This window comes from Podarcis vaucheri, assembly GCF_965113315.1.
Source record: "Podarcis vaucheri genome assembly, chromosome: 8".
NCBI classification, from domain to species: Eukaryota; Metazoa; Chordata; class Lepidosauria; order Squamata; family Lacertidae; genus Podarcis; species Podarcis vaucheri.
In genome coordinates this window covers 77,936,871-77,958,084 of record NC_138766.1, presented here as the reverse complement: position 1 = coordinate 77,958,084, position 21,214 = coordinate 77,936,871, and the positions used below count along the sequence as shown (strand labels likewise).

General features: G+C 43.1%; 1 protein-coding gene across 6 annotated transcripts; it reads right to left on the bottom strand.

Annotated features, from left to right (window-relative positions):
- Positions 1-6,743: 6,743 nt before the first annotated feature.
- On the bottom strand, positions 6,744-18,762 carry MED30 (mediator complex subunit 30). Of its 6 annotated transcripts, none has more exons than XM_082235980.1 (5): positions 18,603-18,761; positions 17,821-18,002; positions 16,566-16,724; positions 15,700-15,810; positions 6,744-7,306 (listed from the first exon to the last, which is right to left on the bottom strand). In XM_082235980.1, exons 2-5 carry the CDS (start codon positions 17,992-17,994, stop codon positions 7,211-7,213), a joined length of 540 nt encoding a protein of 179 aa, XP_082092106.1. In that variant the 5' UTR covers positions 17,995-18,002; positions 18,603-18,761; the 3' UTR covers positions 6,744-7,210. The 6 variants fall into 6 exon arrangements, with proteins under 6 accessions (XP_082092106.1, XP_082092108.1, XP_082092107.1 ...); XM_082235982.1 differs by having other exon boundaries at positions 17,821-17,999; positions 18,603-18,750; XM_082235981.1 differs by having other exon boundaries at positions 18,581-18,745.
- Between the last annotated feature and the right edge of the window lie 2,452 nt (positions 18,763-21,214).

Here is a 21,214-nt window from a genome sequence, read left to right as displayed (position 1 = left end):
GAGAAGATAGATGATAGATAGATACCCTCCAAGTGTTCCTGTTTTCCAGGGACAGTTCTGGATTTACAAAAGCTGTCCTGGTTTCTGATTTGATCCCGGAATGTCCGCTTTTCCTTAGAACGTCCCTATTTTTGTCAGAGAAATGTTGTAGGATATGGTAGGACATTCCTATTTTCATCAGAGAAAAGTTGGAGGGTATGGAATAGGACATCCCTATTGTCATTGGGGGGACGTGGGTGGCGCTGTGGGTAAAACCTCAGTGCCTAGGTGGTTCAAATCCCCACGGCGGGGTGAGCTCCCGTCGTTCGGTCCCAGCTCCTGCCCACCTAGCAGTTTGAAAGCACGTCAAAGTGCAAGTAGATAAATAGGTACCACTTTATAGTGGGAAAGTAAAACGGCGTTTCCGTGTGCTGCGCTGGTGCTGGCTCGCCAGCTGCAGCTTCGTCACGCTGGCCATGTGACCCGGAAGTGTCTTCGCACAGGGCCAGCTCATGGCCTCTAGAGCGAGATGAGCACGCAACCCTAGAGTTGGACATGACTGGCCCGTACGGGCAGGGGTACCTTTACCTTTACCTATTGTCATTGGAGAAATTTTGAAGGGGACGTCTCTATTTTCATGGGAGAAATGTTGAAGGGTATGTAGATAGAAAGATACAGATATGGATAGATTGATCGATCACCCAACTTACTTTCCCCTTCATTCTCTGTTCAGTTCCCCAATATATTTGTTTTTAATATTTTATTTTCAAATTTTATAATCAGAATAATGCATAAATTCAATACTTTCCCAAAAATACAATATAGACTGCCCGCGCCCCTCTCCTGGATTCCAATCCCCCCCTATAATTTCTTGCATCTCATTTTATTTCTCCAAACTCTGTTTTCCCTCTTATTTATCTTAATTTCTGATTGTGTAATTACATAAATGTTGTATCAAACCTGCTAACATTTTAATATATTTACAGTGATATTTTAGTCTAAATTTTTTTTGCATTCCTGCTCAAACTTTTTCTCATCTTGATCTCTGATCTTCACAGTCATCTTTGCCATTTCGGCATAGTCCATCATCTTAGTTATCCATTCTTCTTTTGTTGGTACCTTCTTCTCTTTCCATTTCTGGGCAAGCAGCATTCATGCGGCTGTTGTCGCATACATAAATAGTCCTTTTAAAATCCCTTGGAATTCCATCAATGCACCAATTTCTGGGAAACCCACCCAAGTTCCAAATGAGTTAGAAAACACTCACACACAGCGAAAACCAAAATCAAGGCAAACAAAAAGGGGTTAAATCAGTTTGACCCAACCTGAAGGCCTTTAGATGATGTGGACTACAACTCCCATCAGCGAACGTGACTTGTGGCGTGGTGTTCCAGTCCAAAACATATGGAGGACACTAGTTTGGGGAAGACAGGGTTAAATGTTCTCCCTGTTCCTTCTCTCATTATACTTCCTTCCTTTTGTTATACTTGGGGGGCGGAACAGCTCTTGTGGGGGAGCTATAGGCTGTAACTAATTGCAATCATCTGTTCTCAGGCACCACCCCACATAACCCAAAGCAACCCTCTAAAAGTCCCTAAAGGCCAGTAGTGTTTAAGGGAGTTCTCAAGTTATTTATTAAAATATTCTCTACCATTTGTTTATATAAAATACTTGTATACCGCAATTACATTATTAACCCCTCCCCCCGTTTGCAACAATAGTGAATACACAATAAATACACAATAAAAACCCGTGTGTGTGTGTGTGTGTGTGTGTGTGTAGAGAGAGAGACAGAGATCACCAGCTTACAGAAAGTATTTATAATTGCCTGCATAAGCCTGGCAGCACAAGAAAGTTTTTCAGCCAATTCTTAAAAAAATATAGAAGACGTCTGCTATTGTTATGTTATCACCATGTTTTTAAAACCGCAAACCCTTTTGCAGGGCAGGGCAATGTTTTCTCCCTTGATATTAAAATGCACCAAACTCATTGTTAGGCAAATAATATGTAGGCGTGCCGCGAAAACGAAAATTGGCAAGAAGCCGTGGTATGAAAGGCAGCCTACTGTCTGTCGAGTCTTCTGCCGTACCATTATTCAGTCCAAAAAGAAAGTAATTTCAAAATCTAGATGCACTAAGTGCTAAAGGCTGGCTGTATGGGGAGGGAAGGGGGAATGAATGGGGACATATTGAGACTGATGGCTTTGTTGTGATGACAGTGAAGTTAATAACACAAGAGACAAGCAGCAAAATCCATTTTAGATTTCAAAATTAAACTGCGCAGCACTGACAGCATCCTAGTGACCATTACTGGAGCTAATTTTTATCTTGTAATGACTTTGTAGATCTGACTAGACAATGAGGCACGCTACAAAACGCTCCGGAAATGCTGTTAATTACTTTGATTTGTTATTCAGTTCTCATCTCATATTATCTTCAAAGCCAATGATTCAAGGCAGCAGTATTCAACCTTTTGAGACCCAGGGCTGCCTTTGAATCCATGCCCACTTTTTATTACATATTTGTCCTGTCGATCTGCTTCTTTTTTTCTATCCAGGTGGGAACAGCCACAGCCCGTGCTGGAGAACATACAAGGTGGTGCCAAATCTAATCCTATGCATTTCCAGCTGAAAGGATCACGTATCAAATGCGATGGAAGACCCTCTTCCTAAGACCCTGGACAGCAGATGCCAATTGGAATGGACAACGCAGCAGTGAATGGGCCAATGGTAGGATTCCATCCCAATCTTTCTCCTTTGCACCTACCATTATCTCTTCTCTGTAAAAACAACATTGAAAACAGCCTGTTTCTACATTGGGGGAGGTCTGTAGTAGGGCTGGGAGATCTATCATCCAAAACAGGTTTGAAGTCATGGTATCGGTTTCATAATTTTTGACCTGGCAATATATCACAAATCATGATATGTGTATGGCTGTGTGTGTGTGTGCTATGCACAAATCACAATGCAGGAAAAACCATGAAGCCAGCCAGCGCCTCTACCTTGGTTCCCAAACGGCTTGGCTCCCAAACAAACTGGCTGCTGAACGCAGCAAACCTACAAGTGTTCCGGTTTGCGAACATTTTTCAGAAGCTGAACATCCAACACAGCTTCTAATTGAGTGCAGGAAGCTTCTGCAGCCAATTGGAAGCCGCACCTTGGTTTTTGAACGGTTTCAGGAGTCGAATGGACTCCCGGAACGGATTACGTTCGACAGCCAAGGTACCACTGTAGATAGCTGTACAGTGGTGCCTCGCAAGATGAAATTAATCCGTTCCGCGAGTCTCTTTGCCTAGCGTTTTTTTCGTCTTGCGAAGCAACCCTATTAGCGGCTTAGCGCTATTAGCGGTTTAGCGGCTATTAAAGGCTTAGCAGCTATTAAAGGATTAGCAGATTAGCGGCTAAAAGGCCATTAGCTGCTTAGCAGCTTAGAAAAAGGGGGGGGAGCGAAAAAAAACCGGAACACTTGCAAGATGTTTTCGTCTTGCAAAGCAAGCCCATAGGGAAAATCGTCTTGCGAAGCAGCTCAAAAACGGAAAACCCTTTCGTCTAGCGGGTTTTCTGTCTTGCGAGGCATTCGTCTTGCGGGGCACCACTGTATCCTTATTTCAGACACTGTGATATATCAGTATCTTGCAATGTTTAGCTGGTGATACCGTGTGATGTTGAAGACCAGTTATCGAGCAGCCTTAGTCTGTACTTCAGTGGTAGAATATCTGCTTTGCCTGCAGAAGATCTCAGGATTCAGTCCCTGGCATCTCAAGGAAAGGCTGGGAAAGATTCCTCTCTCTGAAACCCTGGAGAGCTGCTGCCAGCCAGTAGAAGAAGAAGAAGAAGAGTTTGGATTTGATATCCCGCTTTATCACTCCCCTTCAGGAGTCTTAAAGCGGCTAACATTCTCCTTTCCCTTCCTCCCCCACAAAAACACTCTGTGGGGTGAGTGGGGCTGAGAGACTTCAGAGAAGTGTGACTGGCCCAAGGTCACCCAGCAGCTGCATGTGGAGGAGCGGGGAAGTGAACCCGGTTCACGAGATTACGAGTCTATCGCTCTTAACCACTACACCACACTGGGAGTGTAATTAATGCTGAGCTAAATGGACCAATGATGTCCCCATAGCAAAAGGCAAAATTTGATGGCAGTTGTACGCATGCTGAATGGCTGGGGGTGGACACTGACAATGACACGGGGGGGGGAAGCTTGTGAGTGTGGACCTGCCCTTCATCATTTGGCCCCTGAAGCTTCAGGGAAGTGCCAGAAGACACCTTATATGGCTGGGTCCTCAATAGTCCGCTTTAAGGCTCCTTGAGAATTTGAGTCCAGGTCTCCCCACCTCCAATGCTCAGTCCACAAGTCTACATGTATCCCAACAGCAAAGCGGGAGATTAATGCAGCTGGCATACGCAAACGGCACATTCAGAGCAGGAGATCGCTCTGAAGATTATCTCGCACAGCTCTGCACAACTTTATATTTCCTTTCTTCGGCTTCCATGTGTCTGCTTTATAATGTAGAATCACAGCAGTAAAGGAAATTGTTGTTGCCTGCGCAATTTAATGGTCTAAAATTCTTTCCACAAAGAGGTACCACAAAGAGGTTTTAGGATCAGTTATAAAAATACAGATAGGCTTATACTGTATATTGATATAGATGCCAATTCAGAATATACTACTGAGATCTTTTACTTTGACTTGAGAATACAAACAAGCCAGAAAAATGTCTGGAACCAAGGGATTTCCCAAAAGCAGAAGAAAAGCACTTTTTAGTTGTTGTTTCACCCCCTACCCTGAAGTAGCTTAATGAAAACAAAAAATTAAAAAATTGTGAATTTATACATTCATCCCTAATCTAATGCACCAATGCATCCAAGTCAATAAATCATGCTAAATATATCAGTACACTAAGTTTGCTCACGAGATCTGGACTCCTGCGCTAAAATTATGAACACTACTCATCAGCATGCAGGCCATACGTTATTTCTTCTGCAAGTCAAGGAGCTACATATATAGGGCTCTCTGTGCACATTTATTCTGCTAACATTTAAAACACAACTTTGTGAAAATTCACTGTCCTTTGCCTGGCAAGATCTGTGCCTTCTGAATAAACAAATGGATCAAATTCTGCTCTCGGTTACGTTACCATAAATCCAAAAAAATGCAGTTGACTGCAGTGGCGCTACTGTTTTATTAAAGTCCAGAATTATGCCCTAGGAGATTCTCTTTTTCACATCCCATTATTAAGCAAATGAAACACATAAGAAGTTGCTATCCGGCGTACGCTTCCTTGGGAGTAAATCTCACTGAACTCAGTGAGACTTATTTCTGAGGAGGCATGCATGGGAGCAAGCAATAAGTAAGTTATCTAATGGTAATTTTAAAAAGAGCCATCTATTTCCCTCTGCTATTTCACGACTTCCCGGGATGCTTGGGATTGCACAGAATTAACTGTCATTGGGTTTGTTTACAAATTCCCAGAGCGCTCAAAGGCAAGGCATACTAGCTAGACAGCTTGATTTGTATATACTTTAGTTGCAAATAGAAAAGGGGGGAATTTTCTAACACATTTTCTTTTTTAAAAAACTTGGCAAGAAATACCTTGGCTGCTAGCTTTCCCCAGTTAAGAGGGGGTACGCTTCAATCCATTAACTTTTTTCTTACGTTTGTGACTGCACCAGCGCAAATCCACGGTTTTCTTGTGTAAGTAGGTAAGACCCATCTACAAATGTGTCTAATCCGTGACTCGGTTTATCAGACATGATGCCCTAATGAAATCTCTGTGTTCAAAGGAGGCGTGCCACTAAGTCAGCCTTCCCCAGCCTTGTGTACCCAGGTTTTCCTGGACCTCATCATCCCAAGCCAACATGGCCAATGGTCATGGATGGCGGGGGTTGTAGTCCAGCAATTTGCAGTGGGTCTTAGGAGATTCCCACCTGTATTGATTTAACTATCTTTAAAAAGGAATCCTTCACACAGTCAATGGAAATATAGGAATGGATGGGGAAAGTATTTGGAATTAAGAAAAAGTATTTTACAGTGAGCAGCAAAGAAGGGATGGAAAAGGAGCACCATGAAAGATGGGTGGAAATGCAACTTTGAAATTAGTGTTAACTTAGAATTAATTGGTTAAAAATTTGGAAAACTAATAAAAATTAACTGTCAAAAATAATTAAATAAAAAAGGAAGCCTTCTGTCAAGAATCCAAAAACAAAGACAGACTTGCATCAATCTACGACCCATGCAAGAACAGAAATGGCAAGAGGTATGTAGACTGTGTATTTTCTTGATGAAGTCTCAGTTATTTTTAAATAATAGAGCCTTTTTCTCAAAGTACATTAAGAAACCAAGAGCCTGATACCATCTCAAAACTTACAGATTTATGATGGTATGTGATTTTGAGTGTGCGTCATGCATCTGATAGCACAGACTCCAGCCCATAAAAAGATTAAGCAGCAATAAATCTTGTTTAAATTTAACATGTGACAGCTCCTGGTGTTTTTGTTGTAGTAGACCAACATGACCACCCATGTGGAATTTGGTACATTCAAAAATCATGGGGGAGCCCTTTTCAAGAAAAATGTAGAGCTGCAAAGTTCAAAATCTATTGAGCCATGAAAATAAAACTGGTCTCCTAAAGCAGCTTTTGATATTTTCGTCCAGCTTCTCTTAAGAGTTTTGGATCTTTTCAGTCATTAGCATTGCGTTTGTACTACAGATGAACAGGTTGCAGCTGCCTTGGGTTTAATTGCTAAGAAAAGGGAGCAATGAAAAAGGTGTGGTAGCAGTATTTTATTACATTTTTGTACAACAAAACCTAAACTGTGTGGATGGTATCAGCCGAGAACAAAGATCTATTCTCTTTCTACACGGCTGTTCTTTGGGTTTTACCTTGAAAAAGAGCCCCAGCCATTCAGGGTAAAATAGTGGGTTGCCAAATAATCCACACAAGCTGTCCACCCTGGCCTGAAAAATAAAGCTTAATTTTATACAGAATTCATTCATTTAATAAAAACTCTTTCAGCATTCATAGTAAAAATATTAACAAACAGGTTGCAAATATTGTATAGAACACTCATTTTTATACACATTGGCTGTACAGAAGTTTGGGTATTTTGGAAATACTGTGTACTACTGGAGGAGAAAATAGCAGAGGAATAAAGGATTATGTTTTCAGAAAATACTTATTTCCCTGCCCAACAAATAGTATCAGCTGCCATAATGAGAAAGAGAGAAAGCATATTTCAGTTTCTCATTGCCAACATGGCATTTATGTCCCAAATGAGATTCCGTAATTGATCCATAATTTGCTTCAGCTGTTGATTCTTCTGTTTCAGTTTCTGTGGAAAGAAAAAGTTTGTCAACACTGGCGTCTCGTCAGGTTACGTATTCTGAATTTAAATTGGGGGGTGGGGTGGGGTGGCAGGGCACAGGGCAGCACAGAGGTCTACTACAGGAAACCCCCAATTTGCCGCAGGGGTTGCATTCCAAGTCATCGTGCGCATAAGCCCATTCTGCCCCCTTCTGGGTCCAAAAACGGCCGGCGCATGCACAAACACATGCAAAACTGGGGGTGCCTGTACTTAGTGCCAAAGAAGCGTATGGACAATTGTATATCGAGAAGTTAGGTATCTGACATGGTTACCCTTCCTGCCTCTGTTCCTTCCCCCTTCCTGTCTCTTATTATTTGATGGCATGAGAACAGCCTTTAATGTCCTAATCACTTGGGAGGAAGTGATAGCGCTGGGTACCTTCTTTGATGTTGGACATTTTTTTGAGAAAGTGAGGCACTGGGAGGGGGTGGCTAATGAATGATCTGCACACAGCCAGCTGGACAAGCCACATAGGCTAGCTATCTATAAATCGGATGGTTGTGGGCAGAGCGTTGGAGAAGCTCATGCACGGACTGATCGGCCACGGGGCCGTGCAAACAGGCTACCTGGGGGAGTCACTTCGCCGCTTCTTGAGGGTTTCCAAGTGGCAGACTGAAGTGCTTGCTTGGTATGTATCTATTGCTTGCTGTCTAGAATAAAACCTTTAATCTTCTCACTCACTTGTGTTTTGTATTGCTTCTGAATCTCATTTTAAAAGAACCACCTTGCATTTGGCAAGACAAGAAGCACATCAAGGTGGAAGGCCCTAGATTAAGGACAGATGTTGACAGAAAATAGCAGTCAGTCAGGGCACACTGTAGCGGATACTCCCAACCTGCTGTCATCTGGATGTTTTGGATTATGACCCTCATCATCCTGGACAGTTGGCTATACTGAATGGGGCCGATGGGTGTTCTAGTCCAAGACATGTGGAGAACATCAGGTTGGGGGAGATTTCATTATAGGAACATTCTCTTTTGGCGCATCCTTCCCCATCTTCCTTCTGCGGACAAGGTCATTTCCATGAAAAGCCATTGGAAAAGGGCAACACGCACTTCATTCTTCTTGCAATATTGTATTAGCAAGCAAACCTGGGTCCAGATTCCAGAGGAGCAGGTCTTTGGATATGAAGCTAATGTACAATGCGTAGGAATAATGTTCAAGCATTGGGAAGATTGCTAGTGGTGGGTGGAGCCATGGAGAAAGAGCCGTGCCAGCTTGCCAAATAGCTTTGCCAATGCACTTAGAGCTTGATTTACAGCTGAAATGAATCCCCTTGAGCAAAAACGTCTAATAGTGCTGAATTCTATTAAGCTCCGAGAGGTCCGCAAATAAATCTTAGCCTTGTACTTAATGCACTCCCAATTCTGCCCACCAGTGCCTTCACTGATAACACAAGGAACTTGCACCTGCACTTGCCTATTGTTTTAGCTGATAGCCACCAGTTTGTGCAAACCTAGCATATAACTTGGTGTTGCCATGAATTAAAACAGTTGCTCCAAAGCTGTATTTTATATGGCTGTGAAAGGCTTATCAAAGAGCTTTCAGTGTTGTCAAGAGGAGGAATTATTGCTCTGCCTATACATTCCTGGTGACTGAACACCAAGTATGTACAGAGGCGTTTGCAATTTCTGTTTCACAGTGTGATGTCACTTAGGCCTTTTGACATAAAGAATTTAATCCTCATTTTTCCCCCTTCCTGGAGCCATTTTTTTTTTTATTCAGCCAGAATCTAATAAAGTTCAACTTGGTTTGGCTGAATAGCATTTTGCCTCCTATGTTAGCAAGCGCAATGTGGATTTGCTGTAGAAGATAGGAGCCATGCCAACTCAGGGACATTGCGCATGATGAATGTGCTTCCCGGGGTGCAACTCTTCAGATCTGAGTGCTACATACTGCACGGCTTTGCCTCCAAAATACCTCTCTGGGGTTTTCTCTGGGCTGTAAAAAAGAACTCTCCACCATGCTGTGACTTTTAAACTTCCAGTGCTTTTTAATTTTTTTGGAACACTCAACACAGTTCACACAGTGTGGAGAAAACACTTTTGAGCACTGCAGTGCACTCCATAGCTGCTACTGATGCTGCCAAGGCCACACTGGACGCATTTCAAGCATATTCCATATTACAGGTTACACCCAATACCACATGCTTTAAAAAGAAAAAGGAAGCTTCAAGCCCTTTGTGCAAAACTGGCTGGTTCATTTTATATATATGTATCTCACAGCTGCTTCTGATTTGCCAGATATACAGAATGTACCCAAAGGAAAATGGCACCTAGCTGAGTTCTCATTCACAAACTGAGCATCAGGGAAGTGGATTAGAAGACACCCCTTGAGGATCCAAGGACAGGGGATTCTCTGCCTAGGAGGAAAGAGGCGAGTGGTTTCATCCCCCAAAGGGAGGATGATATTTAGGTTATTGGGCTAAACAGCTTTGATGAGCCGAGGTTGAATGGCAGAACATCTGCCTTGCATGTCGAAGGTCACAGGCTCAATCCCTGTCATCTCCAGGTAGGGCATGGAATGTCCCATGTCTGGAACCCTGGAGCGCCACTGCCTGTCATTGTAGTAATGAGTTATATGGACCAATTGGTCTAAGGCAGCTTCCTATGGTGCTCTGAAGTGTTCCATCAGGGATACAAACACATGCAACACTGATGCAAAGCTGTGAGGTGTAGTTGGGGTGGGGCTGTCTAGCAAGGCTAAAGTTAGCAAGACAGACAGTCCAGGCCGGGGAGAAACCTCTGCCTTAGTCCATGGACTACAAGTCAATAACAGAAAACACTGGGCTAGGTGACCAAAAAGTCAGATTCAGTATTTTCACTATTCCACTGCACAAGAAAGCACAAAATTGCCCTTATTCACAGCACCGGAAGAAGTTCTTTACACTCATGCAACGCTAAATTCTGCAAACAACACATACCAAACGCCTGGCATGGACTAGAGTCTGGGCGGGCATTACAAGCTGTCCCACACAAACTGCTGAACACAGTAACCTAATCAGGAACTGCCAGAGAACTCAACTTACTTGCACATCCTGAAAGTGCAAAAGGGAGCAGAGAAAGGGCAAAGGGGGGGGGGATCCATCTGAAGAAGAGATCCACCATATAGCACATGCCACATCGTTACAGACCATCATTACAGAGGACTGAAGGGAGCCACCCTGCTTTGCACAGTTCATCTATTTGCTTGTAGCGGTACAAACGCTGCTATAGCAGCAAATCCTTGACAAGGCAGCACTTGCGTCTGGGAAGCGGGCCTCCCTTTGTAAACTGCAAGGGAATGGTGATTGATCACAGGGCAGAATGCTCCCAGCTTCTCATCCAAGATCTTAACTAAATCATTTTAGTTGGGGATCCTGACCGTTAGTACTTGAAGATTCACTGGGTATAGTCAATGCCTTGATGAATTAGCGAGTCCTCAAGAACTCTTCTCAAGCACAGCTGAAGTGCCTTAAGAGGGTGACATCATGGCCAACACAGGGAAGCAGATGCTGGATCACGCCTTTAGCCTGTCCTCAAATAGTTGGCATTCAAGTCCCTTTGCCTTTCCTGCAGCTCTGCTTTGAATCCTTTTTCTGTTTGTCAGCAGTGACCTTTTGCGCCACTGTCATTCTGTTGACTCATGAGCAGTCTGTTCTTCACCATCACCCTCCAGTGTTGTTGCTGCTGAGCCAGCCAGCCATCCTTGAGCCCTTGCACCCCACTTGTACATCTGCGATAGCATTAAATATAAGTTGTTCTTACTGAGCTTTTAATCTCCGGTTCCTATTTCCAATTTCCAACAGTGTATTAAAGTACTAACTCCCCATCTCACACGAAAGCCTACGTCCAGCATTCTACAAATTTCTATCTCTCTTTCCAACATTATCATTTTTTCTATACCGGAAACTGCAGCTCCATAAGACAAGGCACTGGATGGAACATCTACTTACAGAGAGGATGCCTTCACAGCTATGCACCCAAGTTCATCCTGACTTGGCATCAAATGTTCAAAGGAGTTCTGTGCCTTGATATCTGTTGGAAAGGCTCTTTCTAATCACTAGGCTTAGTTACCATTCAGCTATTGCAACTTTGAATAAAGCCCCTGCAGCAATCTTTTAGAGCAAAGGGGTGAGGGAATATGTGTGCTGTAGGAGGCAATAAATCTTGAGTTGTCTTGACAATTTTCCTCCCTTTTTAAGGTGTCCTAGAATGTGCTTTCGAACTGCTAGGTTGGCAGGAGCAGGGACCGAGCAACGGGAGCTCACCCCATCATGGGGATTCGATTGGCAAGCCCTAGGCTCAGTGGTTTAGACCACAGTGCCACCCGTGTCCCTTTTAAGGTAATCTATAGAGGCCCTTTTCCAGGTGCCTCTTCCTGCTGAAATTCAGAGAGTGGCAACAAAAGAATTCTGGGCTGCATCAATAGGAGTATATGCAATTCTGCAATTCTGGGCTGCATCAATAGGAGTATAGCATTTAGATCAAGGGAAGTAATAGTGCCACTGTATTCTGCTCTGGTCAGACCTCACCTGGAGTACTGTGTCCAGTTCTGGGCACCACAATTCAAGAAGGGCAACCAAAATGGTCAAAGGCCTGGAAAAGATGCCGTATGAGAAACGGCTAAGGGAGCTGGGCATGTTTAGCCTGGAGAAGAGGAGGTTAAGGGGTGATATGATAGCCATGTTCAAATATATAAAAGGATGTCACATAGAGGAGGGAGAAAGGTTGTTTTCTGCTGCTCCAGAGAAGCGGACACGGAGCAATGGATCCAAACTACAAGAAAGAAGATTCCACCTAAACATTAGGAAGAACTTCCTGACAGTAAGAGCTGTTCGACAGTGGAATTTGCTGCCAAGGAGTGTGGTGGAGTCTCCTTCTTTGGAGGTCTTTAAGCAGAGGCTTGACAACCATATGTCAGGAGTGCTCTGATGGTGTTTCCTGCTTGGCAGGGGGTTGGACTCGATGGCCCTTGTGGTCTCTTCCAACTCTATGATTCTATGATTCTAAGTATTCTCAGTGGTGGACTCCCGCCAGCCTTTGAAATGAGCCCTCCAAGGAAACTCATCTGGCACCCACATTACAATTTATTTTTTTGCCACCATGCAAAGGCTTCCCCTACTCCCAGATTCTTCAGTGGTTTCCAGACGTTTAGTACCCATAGTAGTTGTTTTAGTGTTTTGGGTGTTTTAACATCTTCTCCTAGCCCGTGTTTAATATGGCTTACTGGGACTGCTGCTTCTGTGTGTCTTATTACAGACTTTGTTTAAACTGAGATTTTGTTATTGATGTTTGTTTTATTATTTACTTATTAATTTAAATGCTATTTAATGCCCAGATAGGCTTCTAAGCAGTTTACAGGCATAAAAACCAATTGCGAAAGCATTAAAATATAAACACCCATAATTAAAATATGCAAGAAAGCAGTCTCATTAAAACAAAGGAATCTCAGGTCAACGGATCATGGGAACGACTGGTAGGATGTTTCTTATGCATGCAATTTTAAAATTCAATTTGTGGTATTGCAAATTTTTGTTTTAACTGTGCGCTGCCTAGAAGCATTTTGCATTAGGCAACATTTAAAATAAAATGCTGTTAACAACTACTTACTAATATAAGCATGGAACAATTGTCATTGGTGAACAAAGGCCACTGACCTTGTGTTGTTCTTCCTTATGGGAGGAAGGCTGTCCCCCAATAGGGATGCCAATTGCCCACCCAGAGGTTGTAAATGTAATTTTAAATGCTCCACACCATTGAGAGAGAGGCTAGCTGCTCTGATTCCCTTCCTATACTGCCCTCCTTGCTCATCCTTCTTTCCCTCCTGCTTTTGTCTGAAAAAAACCCCACCCCTGCAAGCAAGTAGGGAGGAGGATGGATGAGGAACAGGCAGGATCTACCTGCTGTATATCAGAGCATTTAAAGCTAAAAGGACAGTCCTGGGCAAGGACCTAGCAGCTCTATGCAACCGCCAATACTTCTGACTCTCACTGTTTACCTCCCAATCGTAGAACCAGGCTGTAAAGAATGTTCCAGCAGACTCCTAAGTTCACAGAAGGACCATCTCAAAAAACACCCCTTTGCACACCATCTGCCTGTGGATTGGTCTGGCCTTTGCTTGGCTAACACAGTATGTATTTGAGGCTCATGCTTCCAGTTTCAGCAGCTAACTTCCAGGAACCTGTGATAAAGACTGCACCACCCCAGCCAAAAGTTTGAATATGGTTGCCTGCGGCCTGGACAGAAGTCTTTGGATTGCAAGAAGTGGCTCAATGTTCCAGGAACACAGAATCATAGAATTGTAGAGTTGGAAGGGACCCTTCGGGTGATCTGGTCCAACGTCCTGAAATGCAGGAATCTCAACTAAAGCATCCTTGACAAAAACTGCAGATATTGTTATTCGCCATTTTTAAGAAGCACACGTGCCCTTCTCAGCCTCTAGATATTAAATGAAATAACTATATATAGGAATGAGAATGTCTGTTTTAGAAAACTAACATGACAGGTTAAGCAAGGGACACAATTAGAGTTGCTGGTGACAGCTCAGCTTTTGTCCCACAGGCAAACATTCAACTACAACGTTCCTTTCAAATAGGCTACAATGCCAGAAAATAAGGACTGATGCATTTTTTTCTACACAAGCCAAAATCACAGCCATCTGGAGCAAAGAGATAGTGATGAGCAACAACTTGGTTAAAACAAAAAAGTTAGTAATTTATTAAGATTTAGGTGGCATTCAATTAAGTTTTACTCTGAGTAGACCCACTGCAAATTAGCAGACCTAAGTTGGTCATGTTTATTAACTTATTAACTGAGACCTCCGGGTATAGGGCGTTATATAAATTCAATTAACAACAACAACTTCAATGGGTCTATATTCTGTAGGACTAGCAAATACCACCCCATGGGTTGTATCCAGTGTAAGACTTACTCAGAGTCGATCCATTGGCATTAATGAGCATAACTACATTATGTTCATCAATTCCAACGGGCCTACTCTGAGTAGGATGAACATTGGCTGTAACCCTATGGACAGAATTCAATGTTGCATTAAGCTAACTGTTCTGTCTGGCAAGCAGAAATGCTTGTACTGATGGAGCAATCTCCCCTCTTCTTCCTCCCCACTCCCCACATGCTGTTCTGGGGGTTCTTCTGACCACAAGCCAATGGGGGGTGCTGGGGGAGGAGAGTGGGGAAGCTCTAGCTGGGCTTGTTGCTGTCCGTTTGCATTTCTTAGCACAGAAAGTATTGATCCGGTGTGTAGAGATCTTTCCTATTCTGATTAGTTCAAGAGGGTTCTAGGAGGTTTCTTCTCTTTGTGAAAGAAGTTTTATTACTATGTGAGACTTTGCGCCTGCCCATTAGGGGAAATAGGAAGCCCAGAGCATTTTTTTTTAGATGTCCCTTTTATGACGAGATACGCAGAGATACCATTGACCCTCAGCTGGAGAGGCTTGCTAACCTTTTGGATAAGTCTAAACCCAATTCTCTCCTCTTAGGCAAAGACCACAAGACGACCTGGATGGTCGCCAGATTCTGTGCACAGATTTGTAGGCGCAGACCACCCCCTGAAACAAATTAGTTCACTAGGAAAACAGTCGAAGCTGGCCTCCATGGTGGCAGGGCCAATTTGTATGGTAGCCCAAATTTTAGGTCTTTATGTGTATATGCGTTTATCTCAGATTTTAATCTTTAAGCTGTTGTTGTACAAATGTTTTAAATGTATTTTTTATTCTGGTGAAAGCTGTCCCAGTTGTGCTTTTCGAGCTGGTCTTTGACCGTAATAAAAATATGTACCTATGTACTATGTGAGAGAAACAGGAAGAAGGTTTCTGATGTTTGGGTTATTTCTCTGGGGAGCTGAGTACAGATGGTTTAAACTGTTACTGTTATCTTTCTGCCAAGGTCGCACTGACTATAGGGCCAGGAGGAGACTGGGTTTCACTCACTTTCTCTTCTATCTCTCTTTGTTCTTATGTTCTGTTTCTGTATGCTATAGTGTTAAGATTTAGTCTTATTAGAAGTTTGTAAGTTTTATTGCAAGTGCTGCAACTGGATTTTTATGGACTGTGCCAATCCTGAATGTTTTAAATTTGTGACTATTTATGCTCATTTGCCTTCAGTACCAGTAAAGCTCTGCTGGATGAAGCACAATTGCCTCTGGTCTATTTTTTGGAATCTCTGCTACATGTTTTAAGTTTTTTCCTCCTCCAGCGCTGGCAAGACAGTTGCGCTGGCTTTCACTACCACAGGTATTTAATTGAATCTGGTGCTATTTCTTTTCCGTGACTCAGAAGTATGTTTAAGGCTGTACACGCAAACGAGTAAAGAACGCTTCTGATAGGAACTCTGCTGCATGCAGATTGTATCAACTATTACCTTGTTCACTTCCATGATTTCCCTTCTCTCTTCACTAGCAAAGAGAAGCTGGCTGGCTGCTCCTCGATCATCATGCTTAGAGCCATCCTCCTCGACGTAAGGAATGAGTTGCTGAAAAGGTTAACAAAGCTGCTGTATAAAACACGCTCTATAAAATATACTGAGAGCTTTTCATAGAACCACGAATGAAAAAGCATGCCCTAAAACTTGTCAGCCAAGATTAATATGAAATTACAGAAACACTAGCTTTTTAAAATCACATTTCTATTTTATTTATTTGTCGTTGGACATCTTAAAAACTGAAGACAGCTACTCTTGTGCAAATGCTTAATACTAATTATTATTTATGAAATGTATATCCCACCCTTCTTTCCAAAGAAGCCTTGGGCAGATAAAAAGAAGAGATCAAACAGCTTTAAAGCACCTTTAAAACAATTCCAATACAGATGCAGGCTGGGAAAGATCTCAAAAGGGTTAAAAATATGCTCTATGAAACATTTCCCCTCACATCCAAGGGGCATAAACAGAAAAGAGGAATTCTAAAATGCACTGGTTCAAGCATGAAACCAGAGAAAGTGGTCCACAGAATGGGAAAGATCCAGCGACACACAAGTAGGCATCCACTTTGTTACAGAGCTTCCTCTCGTCCCCTGCAGCATCTCCTGCTCTGGAGATTGAAGGACCCCCCTGGAACAGGTTTTGGAGACATACTATGGGTTGGGAGTGAGGAAGGTGGGAGAAGAGAAACCAGAGGCCCTGTTGCACAACTGTCAAGCAAGCGGTTACAACTGGATCTCTCACCATGTTTCTGACTTACTGAAATATATACAGCATGATCTAAATATCTTTACCTCTCCTCCACTTACCTCTATTGGAACAGTTTCAAGTCCTGCACAGTTTTCATTGCATTTGTCATAGACCAATCTGAGTTTCCTAAAAAGTATCGCAAGCTGACGCAGATGTTCTTGAAGCTTCCCTAATCTGTCTTGATATGTGCCTGTATGATAGGTGACACCGTTTGGAAGCTGGAGGGGGAATGAATGAAATCCACGGTTACATTTCATCTACACTGAAAAATCAAAACAATTACAGAGATGCGTATTTCTTGCAAACACCTCCCCCCAACCATTAATGCTAACTGCAGTACTTGTTCCAACTAGTTCAATATTGTTTTCATTTATTTACTTTTATCCTCTATGTGAATCAGCTATTGTGTACATAAATTTCGTGAGATTTCTGGAACACACAAAGTACAGAACAGAGGTAGCCAGGTACTTCATTCCAGCTCATATTCTCCATAAAACTGTAAAGTTTTGGTTCTGTTCTAAACGTTACAGCAAAGTGAGTCCACCGAAATGAGTGGAATTTACGTCTGTTTTAGTACGCTAAGGATTGAAGGCTTTTGCAAGGCCATTTTTAATCAATTATGAGGAAAGAATATTATTCTGCAAGTAAAGAATCTGGTGACAGAAATCTTTCCTAGGATGGTATATAAACAATATCTCAGGGAGCAACACATTCCAGGGAAAATATTCTGCATTTCTGAAATATTTTTTTAAAAATGTACTTTCCAGGTATTAGGTATAAATTGGCGTATCCAGTAAAAATATTGAACTGTTTAAAAAAATTCAGAGTAACCAAAGTAGAACAGTACCTGCTATCCTCAAGGTGTACAGAGCTATAGGAGTGTTGAGTTTATTTAGCAAGCAACGCAGGACATTTATTCCATACTGGAATAAAAAAAGTATCCTGAGAAGAATTTGCAGAGAGCTACTGTCGTCATTGCTGCAGGCCACTTAGTGCCAACTATAACTTTTATCTGCTTGTCTTGTTCTTGTATCTGTATCAATTTGAACCATTCTTTGTACACTTTAAATATTAAAGTGTTTCTGTCTTTATATTACAAGTACTTGGCCAACACAGTGCCTCAGAGCCAACTCCTCCCTTTCAGGCGCCCAAACTCTTTCCATACCACCTTGCAATTTGCTTGCATTTCCTCCTCTATATTTGACCCCATTCCGAGAGCATTCAAGTGGGTGGGGGGGGGGGAAGACACTGGATGTGTATGTGTGTTGTTTGTGAGGAAGAGAGAGACAGGTTTCTTCGCCTACTGCTGCCCACCTGCATGTTCCTCAACAGCTGGAAGATCTCCATGGTGCGAAGCACAATGTCCTGCACCGTCTCTTGCCCGATGCGGCACAGCGAAGCCGTGTTCACCTCCCGAGCGGCCTGGGATTGGGGCCCCGAAAACGGCCCGGCGGATATCCCTGCTCCAGCCAGGGGAGGGGTGGACATGTTTGCTGCTGTGTGGAGGAAGGAGAGGTTAAAAAAACCAAAACGGCCTCGGTCCTGTATACCTGAAGGAGCATCTCCACCCCCATCATTCAGCCCGGACACTGAGGTCCAGCTCCGAGGGCCTTCTGGCGGTTCCCTCATTGCGAGAAGTGAGGTTACAGGGAACCAGACAGAGGGCCTTCTTGGTAGTGGCACCCGCCCTGTGGAACGCCCTCCCTTCAGATGTGAAGGAAATAAGCAGCTATCCTATCTTTAAAAGACATGTGAAGGCAGCCCTGTTCAGGGAAGTTTTCAATATTTAATATTGTACTGTTTTTAACATTTGCTTGGGAGCTGCCCAGAGTGGCTGGGGAAACTCAGCCAGATGGGCGGGGTATAAATAAAAAATTATTATAATATTATTATTAAAAACCCACAAAAAACGGAACGTCAAGACATGCATACACGTGTGTGTGCCACAGCCAGCAGGGTTATATTTCTCTGCGCTTTCTCTACGGTTCTGGACCTGATTAAAGGATTCGGGACCCTTGGCCCAGAGCTGCAGCAGCAGCAGAAGCAGCAGCCACCAACCCACATTCAGGGGCACCTAGACGAGCCTCCTTCCGTACCGGCCAGCCCGGCGTACTCCAGCGCTTTCCGGGCCGGGAGAACCGAAAGGCCGCCGCCGCCGCGAGAGGGGGGAGGAGACGCTTCCTTCCGCTTCAGGTACAGAGCAGCCGGGCAGAGAGCGCGCCTCGGATGAAAAGCGACGGAAGGGAACGGGGGGGGCGGGGGTGAGGCGCGCTCGCGCCGGCGCCGACGCCGTGACGCTACTTCCGCTTCCGGGAGGGACGACGTATCCTCCCCTTGGCCGTCCAGTGTCCCTCCCGGAAACGGAAGCGGAGGGTCTCCCCGCAGACGGGTTGTGCTGGTGGGTCTGGGAGCATAAAGCAGATGACGTATTATCCTGGGTGGTAATAAAGCAGCGGGGTATATGAGTATTTACAATAGTATATTAATGGGCAGCCCGGGTGGGGAATAGAAGATAATTTAGTTATTATTAATTAATTAATTAATTAATTAATTAATTAATAATTATTAATAATAAAGTAGCGGGGTGTTTTAATTAGTATATAAGTATAGAGAATAGTATATTAATAGGCAGTGTGGGTGGGGAATAGAAGAGAATTTAGATATTATTAATTAATAATTATTAATAATAATAAAGTAGCGGGGTATATTACTTAGTATATTAGTATAGACAAGCAGTGTGGGTGGGAAATAGAAGAGAATTTAATTATTATGATTAATTATTTAGAGGTGGGGTGTTTTTAATGCATTTCTTTAACACACACCCCAAATTTTAGCTTTAATGTGTTTATGTGTTGGCTGGCTGTAACTCGGTTTGGCATGACGAAGCAGCTAACACGTTTAGTAGATCGCCAGTTCAGGTGGGTCGAGGGATATAAGAAAGAATATATCCATAAAGAAGCAGGATAGGATGGGAAGTTTTAAGAAATATCAGCATTCCTAATAAAGAGGCAGGACAGGGGAATGTAAGAAATGTTATTTCTTGCTCATTATTTAGAAGTGGGTGGAATGTTTTTAATGCCTTTCGCCCCCGCCCCCAACTTGGGTTTAATGTATCTGTGGACGGGGAGGGGCTTGGCAGGTCAACTTGGCTGTCAGTCGCTTTGGCAAAACAAAGGGGCAAGCAGATAAATGAAATAATGAGGCAGCCAGTGCCAGTGGGTAGAGGAATGTGAGGAAGATTATTAGTTAAACTGATGTTAATGAAATAGTCAGTGTAGGTGAGTCTGGAAATTAAGGAATATTGTATTAATAAAGAGGCAGACAGTGCGGGTGGGATGGGGAGTATAAGAGAGATCGTTATTAGTGTTAATAATGAGGCAGGTAGGGGAGTAAAAAAAAATAAATCATCATTATTAAAGATGCCAGCAACAAGATTATAATAATATCCGTAAGTAGGTTCTAGGTTTCCTACCATACTGAAAGCTATGCTGTGTCACCTGGAAACCTTTCGTTTAATTTCAGCCAGCAAAGGAGGGAGATTTGCTCTGTAATGCTCAAAGGCATGTTTGTTTATTATTAAATTGTTAATAGACTTCCTAGATTTTGGCCCAGCAGGCAGGCTCTCTTTTAATTTTACTCTGTATGGCACCACAGGTTATTAAGAAAGAATCAAGTGTTATTAAATCCACTGCTTGCCCTTGCCCATCATCTTTCTCCCCACCCCCAGTTGTGTCACCTGTGTCAAGTTTTATCATGTAATATCCTTTGGGCAAGATGGTCCTACAATAAACAAATATCACTGATAATACTTCTTCCCTCACTGGTATTCATGTCCACGTCAAGCAGTGCCCAGTGCCCAAAGACTAGGTTTAGTCTCCATTGGGCTGTTTTGGTTTTTATTTGTGGGAGGGTTGACACATTAGTACACAACTCCAGTAATGTTCAGTGTTGTAATTCTGCTGTTGATAGCTATAAGCAGCTTTCTCTTCCTTAAAGGTAAATGTAAAGAAACTGACCGTTAAGTCCAGTCGCGGACAACTCTGGGGTTGCAGCGCTCATTTTGCTTTACTGGCCGAGGGAGCTGGCGTACAGCTTCCGGGTCATGTGGCCAGCATGACTAAGCCGCTTCTGGCGAACCAGAGCAGCGCACGGAAACGCCGTTTACCTTTCCGCTGGAGTGGTACCTATTTATCTACTTGCACTTTGACGTGCTTTTGAACTGCTAGGTTGGCAGGAGCAGGGACCGAGCCCTAGGCTCTGTGGTTTAACTCACGTCCCATTCTCTTCCTTAGCACACTTAAAAACAGCTTCTCATTGTGAAGCTGCCCAAACAATGGTTCTTATTTACCCTTCATATCTTTATAAACGTTTCTATATGAATCTTTCCAGCCACTCCATAATTCTCTTTTCCCCTCCCACCTGTTTGTTTCATTTTTATTTGCTTAGGGTTTCCATTTTTTGAAAATATTTTGGGATTTCTGCTAGCCTTGGGATCATCCTGAGTCTCTCAGTACCTCTGGCTTGTGCATAGGTGGAACACTTTCAGCTACATAAGCATGGCTCACATCTATGAGTATATACAACTGGGGTCTTACAAGAAAGAAAGAAAGAAAGAAAGAAAGAAAGAAAGAAAGAAAGATGTGCTCTCCCAAGCCCACCTTCGCAGAAAAAAAGAAAAGCTTGTGTTCAGAATTCTTGAACATCATTC